Source organism: Scyliorhinus canicula, chromosome 1 (genome assembly GCF_902713615.1).
Source record: "Scyliorhinus canicula chromosome 1, sScyCan1.1, whole genome shotgun sequence".
Lineage (NCBI taxonomy): Eukaryota > Metazoa > Chordata > Chondrichthyes > Carcharhiniformes > Scyliorhinidae > Scyliorhinus > Scyliorhinus canicula.
Genome location: NC_052146.1, coordinates 119,290,018 through 119,302,322, shown reverse-complemented (window position 1 = coordinate 119,302,322; position 12,305 = coordinate 119,290,018). Strand labels below are relative to the sequence as shown.

The window sequence follows — 12,305 nt, the reverse complement described above, 5'->3', positions numbered from 1 at the left end:
ACGGAGGTCAGCCGTGAGAGGGAAAGTCGACGAGAGGGAGGGGCCATTACAAAATGCCGATCACATCACGTGACCTTATGTCAAACCCAGTGTGAAACATTAAAACAAAACTCTAGCGGGCAGCCCGGTGGTGCAGTGGTTAGCACTGCAGCCTCACGGCGCGGAGGACCTGGGTTCGATCCCGGCTCCAGGTCAATGTCCGTGTGGAGTTTGCACATTCTCCCCGTGTCTGTGTGGGTCTCACCCCCACAACCCAAAGATGCGCAGGGTAGGTGGATTGGCCAGGCTAAATTGCCCCTTAATTGGGAAACAAAATGAATTGGGTACTTTAAATTTGAAAAAAAAAATCTCCGGACACTAAACGCAAATAACTGCCCCATTAGGTGACGGATGTTAAATCAAAATTACTTAACATGGGGCAATTTTAGAGTGAGGATGTATTTTCTCTAGTGGGGAGTGGGGGGGGGGGGGGGGGGGGGGGGGATGCAGAACAGGACAAAGGGCCAGAATCATAAAATCAGAGCTAGGCCAATGAGAAGTGACGTCAGGAAGCATTTATGTCACAGAGTGGAAACCGAGAACTCTGCCCCCCCCCCCCCACCCAAAAAAGGTTGTTGAGGTTTGGGGGGGGGGGGGGGGGGGGGGGGGGGGCATTTGGAATATTCAAAACTGAGACTGATGATTTTTGTAAGATAAGGGTATTAAGGAGTATAGAACCAAGGCAAGTAAATGGAGTTAAGGTATAGGTCAGCCATGACTAGCTAAATGGTGAAGAGGAGATCATTCAGGGGTTCGTGACTCGGCATGACAGAATGAATAAACAGTCCATTTATGGAATGCAATGTTTGTGTTACACACAGCATAACTTCTCTTTTCAAACAACATGTTAACATTATTCAGCCAATTGGTTCAGAAGTCCCAAAAATCAATCTGCACCATTTAAGGGATCTATCATCCACAATTCAGTGCAAACAAAAAGATTGTACCCCAATAGACCAGAAATACACAGTGAGCTGTGAAGCCTGGAATCATGGATGGGAGGGACTTAACGCCTTGAAACCAAGACTCCAGAGGAGGAGGAGGTGGGGACAGAGACAACAATGTGCATTTGCATCATACCTTTACTGAAACTCCCGTGAAGCACCTTGGGATATCCATAAATCTGACACTGAGCCCCATAAGGACACGTAGGACAGGTGTCCAAAAGCTTGACTGTACAGCTAAGTTTTAAGAAGTGTCTTAAAGGAGGAAAGAGAGCGGGAGACGGAAATCTCTGTATGAAGATTGAAGTCTGTGCCTCATGTTATTGGAATGTATGTTAAAGGGTAGCCAAGTGAGCTAAACTAGCCCCCATCCCAAATTGGGTTACTGGAATGCCTGTTAAAGGACCACCTATCATGTGCTGGATTACTGGATGCCTGTTAAAGGGCCACCTATCCAGTGCTGGATTACTGGAATGCCTGTTCAAGGGCCACCTATCCGGTGCTGTATTACTGGAATGCCTGTTAAAGGGCCACCTATCCGGTGCTGGATTACTGGAATGCCTGTTAAAGGGCCACCTATCCGGTGCTGGATAACTGGAATGCCTGTGAAAGGGTCACCTATCCTCGGGTGGGTTACTGGAATGACTGTTAACGGGCATCTTAGGTCAGGTTCCTATCTTACCGAGCTGCATGTTGGCTTTTCCCTTCAGTAACAGTTTCAGGCTCTCGGTTTTGTTGTACGTGCTGCAGTAATGGAGGGGAGTGTTTCCCTCGACAGTCTTCATATCCAGGCCACCTCTGCAGGAATATTACAAACCAGTTTAGAACATAGAACAGTACAGCACAGAACAGGCCCTTCGGCCCTCGATGTTGTGCCGAGCAATGATCACCCTACTCAAACCCACGTATCCACCCTATACCCGTAACCCAACAACCCCCCCTTATCCTTACTTTTTAGGACACTACGGGTAATTTAGCACGGCCAATCCACCTAACCCGCACATCTTTGGACTGTGGGAGGAAACCGGAGCACCCGGAGGAAACCCACGCACACACGGGGAGGACGTGCAGACTCCACACAGACAGTGACCCAGCCAGGAATCGAACCTGGGACCCTGGAGCTGTGAAGCATTTATGCTAACCACCATGCTACCGTGCTGTCCCTTTAGCACAGGGAGGTCTGAGACATGTAGAACGAACAAACAAACCAACCAAACAAATACAGCTAGGAAGTTATCCAGTTTACATTCTGGGTAGATTGAGGGTTCCCAATTCTAGAGGTACATATTTAGAGGTTTCATTATGGTCTCCAAGAGCAACCACCTGTCCCTCAGCCACCACACCCCCATTATACCATTGGCCCATTCAGAAGGTGAATAGACTGTTTGTTCTGCAATTGGATGATTTGTCTCTCTCAGTCAAACATTTTTTTTTCCTTTTTCCAATATTTTTATAACTTGAGTCAAAGAAAATGTTTTTTTTAAATGTCCCAATGATTATTTTTCTCTCTGGAATTTCTCTCTGCATAGTCCTGGAAATTAATCATCAATTCCTGGAGATTCTGGCGTAAAGCTCTCATGTTGGCAACCCTCTGAAACCTTGTGGTTTGCATAAATGGAATGGGTCCACAGTTGCCAATACAGCATCTACCAAACCCATGACCTCCATCAAGTACAAGACAAGGGCAATAGGTACATGGGACACAACCTGCCCGAGGCTACTCTCCAAGGCCCACACCATCCTGACTTGGTAACATATCAGCCATTCTTTCACCGTCACTGGATCATACAGACCAAGATTTAAATTTCTGGTCCGTGTGAAGTTGCTGCCTTTAAGTCAGGGCAACGGTGAGAAGACCCCAATCAGATATAGAATTTCCCACTCAGTGATAAAGTGAGCACATCAAGTAGGGCGAGGACAGGGCACTAGAATCATGGGGGAGGTCACAGGAACCAAGTAGATTCACTAACAATGCAGAATGTTAGCAATAACATTTGGGCAGCACGGTAGCATTGTGGATAGCATAATTGCTTCACAGCTCCAGGGTCCCAGGTTCAATTCCCGGCTTGGGTCACTGTCTGTGCGGAGTCTGCACATCCTCCCCGTGTGTGCGTGGGTTTCCTCCGGGTGCTCCGGTTTCCTCCCACAGTCCAAAGATGTGCAGGTTAGCTGGATTGGCCATGATACATTGCCCTTAGTGTCCAAAATTGCCCTTAGTGTTGGGTGGGGTTACTGGGTTATGGGGGTAGGGTGGAAGTGTTGACCTCAGGTAGGGTGCTCTTTCCAAGAGCCGGTGCAGGCTCGATGGGCCGAGTGGCCTCCTGCACTGTAAATTCTATGATAATAACGTGTATGGAGTGAAGGGTTCAGCACCAGATCCTGGGATAGTCAGATTATCATCTGAAGAGTTCAAGTTTAATGCTTCTGCCCGATATCAAGAGCAAAGTTAGAAAATAAACACAAGCCCCTCCCCAGAAGCATGGAACCTCCAGCATCTTGGAAACGGCATGCAACCAATGCCAGATCAGATACTCTCTCATCCAATCCCAGACCAGATACTCGCTCACCCAATCCCAGACCAGATACTCGCTCACCCAATCCCAGACCAGATTTTCGCTCACCCAATCCCAGACCAGATACACGCTCACCCAATCCCAGACCAGATACTCGCTCACCCAATTCCAGACCAGATACTCGCTCACCCAATCCCGGACCAGATACTCGCTCACCCAATCTCAGACCAGATACTCTCTCAACCAATCCCAGACCAGATACTCTCTCATCCAATCCCAGACCAGATACTCTCTCACCCAATCCCAGACCAGATACTCGCACAACCAATCCCAGACCAGATACTCACTCACCCAATCACAGACCAGATACTCGCTCACCCAATCTCAGACCAGATACTCGCTCACCCAATCTCAGACCAGATACTCTCTCACCAAATCCCAGACCAGATACTCGCTCACCCAATCCCAGACCAGATACTCACTCACCCGATCTCAGACCAGATACTCTCTCACCCAATCTCAGACCAGATACTCGCTCACCCAATCCCAGACCAGATACTCACTCACCCAATCCCAGTCCAGATACTCTCTCATCGAATCCCAGACCAGATACTCTCTCACCCAATCCCAGACCAGATACTCGCACAACCAATCCCAGACCAGATACTCACTCACCCAATCACAGACCAGATACTCGCTCACCCAATCCCAGTCCAGATACTCGCTCACCCAATCCCAGACCAGATACTCTCTCACCCAATCCCAGACCAGATACTCGCACAACCAATCCCAGACCAGATACTCACTCACCCAATCACAGACCAGATACTCTCTCACCCAATCTCAGACCAGATACTCGCTCACCCAATCCCAGACCAGATACTCACTCACCCAATCCCAGTCCAGATACTCTCTCATCCAATCACAGACCAGATACTCGCACAACCAATCCCAGACCAGATACTCGCACAACCAATCCCAGACCAGATACTCACTCACCCAATCACAGACCAGATACTCTCTCACCCAATCTCAGACCAGATACTCGCTCACCCAATCCCAGACCAGATACTCGCTCACTCAATCCCAGACCAGATGCTTTCTCCCCAATCCCAGAGCCAATACTCTCTCACCCAATCCCAGACCAGATGCTTTCTACCCAATCCCAGAGCCAATACACTTTCAACTAAACCCAGACCCGATACTCACCCAATTCTGCAACAGAGGTGATACCTACCCATTCTGAATCAGAAAGTCAACCAGTGCCAGCGATGTCCTATCTGCTAACCGCACAGCAAGGTGTAATGCTGTTTCCCCAAGATCCTAACAAAAAATGTAAAAGGAAATGCTTTACACTTCATTAAGGCTTTCATTCTAAAACGTAGCAACTCTGTATAAGTACCACACACAAACCGTTTGCGCCACTGTAACACATAAAAGTAGTAACTCAGCAGCATGGAGGCCACCACGGGACTTCAGCCAACAAACATAATGCTGAAGGAGTGGATTCATTACGCCTCAACTATTTACGTTTCTCTTTCACTTTGGCTCCTGTCTGGATTTCTCAAGAGTACAGGACACCAAGGCAGGGAAAACAGGAAAAGAAGGCAGCTCACCATCAACATGCAATGGACAAAGAATGCGAAGATTGAATTAATAATAATAGTAATCTTTATTGTCACAAGTTTACATTAACACTCCAACAAAGTTACTGTGAAAAGCTCCTGGTCGCCACATTCCGGCGCCTGTTCGGGTATACCGAGGGAGAATTCAGAATGTCTAAATTACCGAACAGCATGTCTTTCGGGACTTGTGGGAGGAAACCGGAGCACCCGGAGGAAACCCACGCAGACACAAGAAGAACATGCAAACTCTGCAGACAGTGACCCAAGCCGGGAATCGAACCTGGGACCCTGGCACTGTGAATCAAGAGTGCTAACCACTGTGCAACCGTGCCGCCCATTTGTCGTTTTGTTTTAGTAGAATTTGTAGGCCTGTTCATTTTAGGAGAAATGGAAAGTCGAGGGGCATCAGCAGCTCCATATGTCTGAGCACTGAAACAAGGAGCTCCGATTAGAATGGGGACAATGAGGGCAGCACGGTGGCGCAGTGGGTTAGCCCTGATGTCTCACGGCGCCGAGGTCCCAGGTTCGATCCCGGCTCTGGGTCACTGTCTGTGTGCAGTTTGCACATTCTCCCCGTGTTTGCATGGGTTTTGCCCTCACAACCCAAAGATGTGCAGGGTAGGTGGATTGGCCACGCTAAATTGCCCCTTAATTGGAAAGAAATTAATTGGGTACTCTAAATTTATTTTAAAAAAGAATGGAGAGAGTGAGTTTTGAAAGAGCACTCAGAGAGATGGCGACAAAGAGCAGGCGATGACCAGACAAATGGATAGGGGAAGTTAAAAAATATATTAAAATATGGATGACGCTGAGAAACTTTGTCCACTGTATGAAAATCTCACTCTCCACTATTTTCCCCACCTCAGTTATTCCCCAGAAAGTTGAAACAGGAGGCAGAGTGGGAAAACAACAAGACAGCATGCAAGAGTCACCTGTCCGTCCGGCAAGCTGAGGGGTGCAGTGAAATCCACACCCTCTGTGTACATCTGCAGCAGAGGCAGGAGATCCTTGTTGCGGATGGCCTCAAACAGCTTCAGTCCACCTTCACAAGCGCCTTTCTTTATATATTTCCGCTCCACATATTTTGCAGTAATATATTCTTTTCGGGAGCTCCTATCGGATGTAGAAGTAAACCTTAAGCACAATTTAGCACAGAGATTGCAGCATGGTGGTCCTGATCAGTCGGGACAAATAGACTTGACCAATTCAATAAATCTGCATAACCATCTGTTAAAGACTGATGTCCCTTCACAAAGTGTGTTACAGCTGGAAGAAATACACGTTGCACACACAATCTTAAATACGAGACAGACAGTCGCTAATAAAACCAATTGGGAATTCAAGAGAAACCTTTTTTTAAACCCCAGGGAGTGTCAGAAGGTGGAATTTTCTACCAGAAGGAGTAGTTGACACAGTCAAGGGGAAGTTATGTACTTGAAGGAAAAATAAATAAAAAGGTTATGAAGTTGAGATGCGAAAAGGCTTGTTTGGAGATTAAACCTGTTGGACTGAACGACATTTAGCGGCTGGAAATAATTTATAATCCATAGCTCGAAAGCGGACAGGATTCAACATGGGCAACTGGCCTTCAGGTAACCCCATTAACAGGGTCAAAAGGTGCGGCGAGTAGCTTGTCACTCTTCATAGCGAGGGTGACGAGAATTAGATTTATTTTCATAAATCACACGGAGGAGGGTGAAGTGGATAAGCGAATTTCTGTTTGAATCCACCCCCCTCCCGTACTCAAAGATTCTGAAGACCGGGAACATTCCAGAATGGATCTCAAGTTGCAACAACCAAAAGGTAGGAGAGCCTCCAGTTCCGCCAGCAGGTGAATAAATGTGTGTGTGTGTGGGGGGCGGGGGGTTCCTGAATGTGAGTCTTACAGACCAGCAAAATCAGAGGTTCAATCCCCCAATCTCTGAGTCAATGGAGGCTTGCGGGGGTGGTGGAAAGGGAAGGAATTAAAACAGTAACAGGCCCCCTCTGTAAATAACAATTATGGTATTAAATGTGAGGACCAGGCAGAATTATGATGCACCAACAGTCAAATTGTCTTCCAACACTGATACACATTGTTCGAACCAACAATTCTACGGACACGTGCTTGTAGGATTAGAATAGCGGTTTTAATATACTCACAACAGAGCCAGCCTATTAGCCATTGAACTTTCGGTGAACTGGCCGGCTGACCATGTGGCACTGATCTTTATACAGCAGCTCCAGGGGAGGAGTCCTGGGCAGAGCCAAGGGAGAAGCCCCGTACAACTCGAGCATTCCCAGAGCTACTCCCCCTGGAGGACAGGTAGTGCAACTGCACTTACAATACAGACACATGTATATACAGATTATAATCCGGTGTGAACCACATTCACTGCCTGTGAAAAAATCGAGTTCAGCGGGGGTGGTGGCTCACAGAGTTAGTCTGTCCGGTGGATGAAATGTTCTTTTCGCTCTGCGGAGCACCGGGGTTGCAGCCTCTTGCGGTGGCTGTGTGGGTGTTGAGAGCTGGGGTACGATGGCAGACTCCGGGGCGGGTCTCGTCCGAACTTTATACACCTCTGGCTCGACCGGAGACTGGGGGCGGGCTGGTTCTTGCGCGTGGAACCGGTGGGGTGAGCTTGCGGAATCGGGGGCGCAAGGGGGCGGAAGCATAGGGAACGGGGTAAGGGGTTCCTCAGTGGGGTTGGGGGGGGCGGGGGGGGGGCTGGATCCAGCGGGTGCCAGGTCCCGAAGGGATACTGCGCCATGGCGACCGTCCGGGAACTCCACGAATGTGTACTGGGGGTTGGAATGGAGGAGGTGCACCTTTTCAACAAGGGGGTCAGTTTTGTGCCCCCTGACGTGCTTCCTCAGGAGGACCGGGCCTGGTGTCCTCAGCCACGCCGGAAGTGAGACTCCCGTGGTAGTGCCCCTAGAAAAAATGAAGAGTCGCTCGTGAGGGGTTTGATTTGTAGCTGTACAGAGGAGGGATCTGATTGCGTGGAGCGTGTCTGGGAGGACTTCTTGCCATTGGGAGACTTGGAGTTTTCTAGACCGGAGGGTCAGTAGGACGGTCGTCCAGACCGTCGCGTTCTCCCTCTCCATCTGCCCGTTCCCCCTGGGGTTGTAGCTGGTAGTCCTGTTCGAGGCGAATGCCTTTGTCGAGCAGGTACTGACACAGCTCGTCGCTCATAAAGGACGAACCCCGGTCGCTGTGCACGTAGCTGGGGAAACCAAACAGGGTGAAGACACTATGCAGGGCCCTAATGACTGTGTGGGAGGTCATGTCGGGGCACAGAATGGCAAAAGGGAATCGGGAGAACTCGTCGATGATGTTGAGGAAATAAATGTTCTTGTTAGTGGAGGGGAATGGCCCTTTGAAATCGATCGCAAGGCGTTCAAAGGGCCTAGAAGCCTTGACCAGGTGGGCCCTTCCTAGTCTATAGAAGTGCGGTTTGCACTCTGCACAGATCGGGCAGTCCCTGGTGACCGCTTTTACCTCCTCGTTGGAGAAAGGCAGGTTTCGGGCTCTGATGTAGTGGGCGAGCCGGGTGACCCCTGGATGGCAGAGATCAACGTGGATGGCTTTCAGATGGCTGATCTGCGCGCTGGCGCATGTCCCGCGGGATAGGGCATCCGAGGGCTCGTTGAGCTTCCCCGGTCGATATTTAATATCGTAACTGTAGGTGGAGAGTTTGATCCTCCACCGAAGGATTTTATCATTTTTTATTTTGCCCCTTTGCGAGTTGTCAAACATAAAGGCAACCGATCGTTGGTCGGTGATGAGGGTGACCCTCCTACCTGCGAGGTAGTGCCTCCAGTGACGAACAGCCTCCACGATGGCTTGTGCTTCCTTCTCGACTGAGGAGTGTCGGAGTTCTGAAGCGGATAGGGTACGGGAGAAAAATGTAACGGGCCTCCCTGCCTGATTTAAAGTGGCTGCTAGAGCTACCTCTGAGGCGTCGCTCTCAACCTGAAAGGGAGTGGATTCATCAACCGCCCACATGGCTGCTTTGGCGATGTCCTCCTTGATGCAGCTGAAGGCTTGGCACGCCTCAGCTGACAGGGGAAATCGTGTGGCCTTAAAGAGTGGGCGGGCTTTGTCCGCATATTGAGGGACCCACTGGGCGTAGTATGAGAAGAACCCCAAGCACCGTTTGAGGGCCTTGGGGCAATGAGGGAGGGGGAGTTCTAAGAGGGGGCGCATGCGGTCCGGGTCTGGGCCCAGGACTCCGTTCTCCACGACGTAGCCGAGGATGGCCAGTCTGTTTGTGCGGAAAACGCATTTCTCCTTGTTATAAGTGAGATTTAATTTCTGTGCCGTCTGGAGAAAACGGTGGAGGTTGGCGTCGTGGTCCTGCTGGTCATAGCCGCAGATGGTAACATTGTCCAGATACGGAAACGTGGCCCACAGCCCGTACTAGTCTACCATTCGGTCCATTGCTCGTTGGAACACCGAAACCCCATTAGCGATGCCGAAAGGGACCCGGAGGAAATGGAAGAGGCGGCCATCGGCTCCGAATGCCGTGTAGTGGCGGTCCTCCGGGCGGATTGGGAGCTGGTGGTATGCAGACTTCAGATCCACCGTGGAAAATAGCCGATATTGGGCAATCTGATTAACCATGTCTGCAATTCTGGAGAGGGGATACGCGTCTAGGAGCGTAAAGCGACTTATGGTCTGGCTATAGTCGACGACCATGCAAAATTTTTCCCCGGCCTTGACGACCACCACCTGAGCTCTCCAGGGACTATTACTGGCCTCTATGATCCCCTCACTGAGCAGCCGTCGGACCTCCGATCGGATACAGACCCTATTCTGTATCGCCTGCTGCGAGTAGCTACTGGCTTGCAATCTGGAGTGAGATTGGCGAAGAGCGGAGGGGGGGGGGGGGGGGGGGGGGGGGGGGGGGGGGGAGATGCGCAGCGTGGGGGCAGGGGCCCGCCGAAGCTGAGGGTGAGGCTCTTGAGGTTGCACTGGAAATCCAGGCCTAATAAGAGTGGCGCGCAGGAGGTCGGGCAGCAGGACATAAAGTTTAAATTTAGAATAACTAGCGCCTCGAATTGTGAGCGTAGCAACGGTGCGTCCTTGGATTTGGACTGAGTGGGAGCCCGAAGCGAGGGTGATAGTTTGGCTCACCGGAAAAATAGAAAGCGAACAGCGTCTTACCAGCTCTGGATGTATAAAGCTCTCGGTGCTCCCGGAGTCAAAGAGGCATGGCGTGCTGTACCCGTTGATCTGGACCTCCGCCATCGAACTTCGTAGGTGCTTGGGGCGGGATTGATCCAGGGTGACTGCGCTGAGTTGCGGGTAGTCGGCGGCTCGATCAGCTGTGCTGGAGTGGCCCCGTGATGACTGCCCTCTGAGTTCGTAGTCGTCGAGGTGAGTTTCAGAGTTTGAAGGGGATGGATCCCAAGATAGCTGCCCCCATGAGTCGCACATGGCCGGCCGCATGGAGGAGGATTGCCAAGATGGCCGCCCCCATGAGTCGCACATGGCGGGTGGGGGCGGAGTCGGCATACAGGCTGCAGCATTTCGGGGCCTGCAGGCCTGTGAATTCAGGGAACGAGTGCTTTGAGCCGTGGGAGGGTTAGAGGCTGGGGCTTTCTTCGCCAGACACACTCTGGCATAGTGTCCTTTTCGCCCGCAGCTGCTGCAGGTTGCATTACGGGCCGGGCAGTGCTGCCACGGGTGCTGGCTTTGGCCACAGAAATGGCAGGCTGAAGCAGCCGAGTAGCTGGCTGGGGCAGCAGAGTAACTGGCTGGGGCAGCGCGGTAGCTGGGGGGCCGTGCAACACAGGCTTGTGGGGACTGTTGGTCGGGGGTCCACGATGAGGTTGCGGGATCCGCGGGAAACGAGGTGAGGCTGCGGAAGGAAACTTCCATAGTGGTAGCAGCCTCCACAGTAGTGTCTAAGTCCTGGGCCCCCTTTTCTAGCAGTCTTTGGCGCACATAGTTAGACGTAAGGCCCGCCACGAAAACGTCCCGCACAGGAAGCTCCCTATGCTCAGCCGCTGTAACGGCTTGATAATTACAGTCATTGGAAAGATTGTTCAATTCCCTTACAAACTTGGCTAGCGTTTCTGTAGGCCGCTGACGGCGGGTCGTAAACACGTGGCGTGCATAAACCTCGTTAATGGGCCTAACGTACATTTTGTCCAATATTGCCAACGCTGCGGTGTAAGAACCGGCCGGATTCAGCTGTGTGGATATTCTGTGGCTTAGCCTACCTCGCGTGCAGTAGGCTGAGTTTTTGTTCCTCCGTTGTTCCGGCGGTGCTGGCTTCTGCAAGGTAGGCTTTAAAACATCTCAGCCAGTGGGAAAAAATTTCCTTAGCCTCTGCATCCTCTGGGTCGAGTTTTCGGCGTCCGGGCTTGAGGGCTGCTTCCATGATTTCTTCGACTGTTTCCTGAGTATATTAAATTGTTGGAACTAACAATTCTACGGACACATGCTTGTAGGATTAGAATAGCGGTTTTAATATACTCACAACAGAGCCAGCCTATTAGCCATTGAACTTTCGGTGAACTGGCCGGCTGACCCTGTGGCACTGATCTTTTATACAGCAGCTTCCGGGGGAGGAGTCCTGGGTAGAGCCAAGGGAGAAGCCCCGTACAACTCGAGCATTCCCAGAGCTACACCCCCTGGAGGACAGGTAGTGCAACTGCACTTACAATACAGACACATGTATATACAGATTATAATCCGGTGTGAATCACATTCACCACACACATGAAAAGTGTCTACTCAGGTATGGTCCCGAGATGGGGGAAGCTCACGTCAATGAAACTAGTCCACCTCTCCCATCCCCAGCACAAGTTATCATTTTCAGGAGGAATGTACATTAAATCTAACCTTTGTACAGCCAGGCAGTGCACAGAAATCACTTACTCTCCTGTTACACCACAAACACTCAGGAATTCAACTAACACTTTCTTCAAATACCAAAGGCTATTTTCTCAAGCCATATGCCATGACATTTACACAAAAGATTCACACACCATGCCATGGAAACATCTCCACACTCCTAGAAACTCAACACAAATATAAACCTGTGAAAGAGAGAATATAAGACATCCATCCGGGAGATCTGAAATGTGCACAACTTTATAGAGCATGGTCGTCAGAAAGGGCTTTGAAAATGTTTCGGAACACACTTTGCAGTTTCCATTAAAAGTCCCTGTGTTGACATCAGCAGAGGATA

The 12,305-nt window shown here is 50.5% G+C and overlaps 1 protein-coding gene across 3 annotated transcripts in view; it reads right to left on the bottom strand.

Moving 5' to 3' along the window:
• The window catches only part of LOC119966780 (arf-GAP with SH3 domain, ANK repeat and PH domain-containing protein 2-like), a 173,167-nt gene that overhangs the window by 32,046 nt on the left and 128,816 nt on the right, over positions 1–12,305 (bottom strand). For all 3 annotated transcript variants that reach the window (XM_038798766.1, XM_038798770.1, XM_038798761.1), the window contains exons 17-19: positions 6,054–6,234; positions 4,734–4,819; positions 1,666–1,781 (exon numbers count right to left, since the gene is read on the bottom strand). In XM_038798766.1, the coding sequence (XP_038654694.1) occupies positions 1,666–1,781; positions 4,734–4,819; positions 6,054–6,234 (383 nt within the window). The remainder of the gene's footprint in view (positions 1–1,665; positions 1,782–4,733; positions 4,820–6,053; positions 6,235–12,305) is intronic.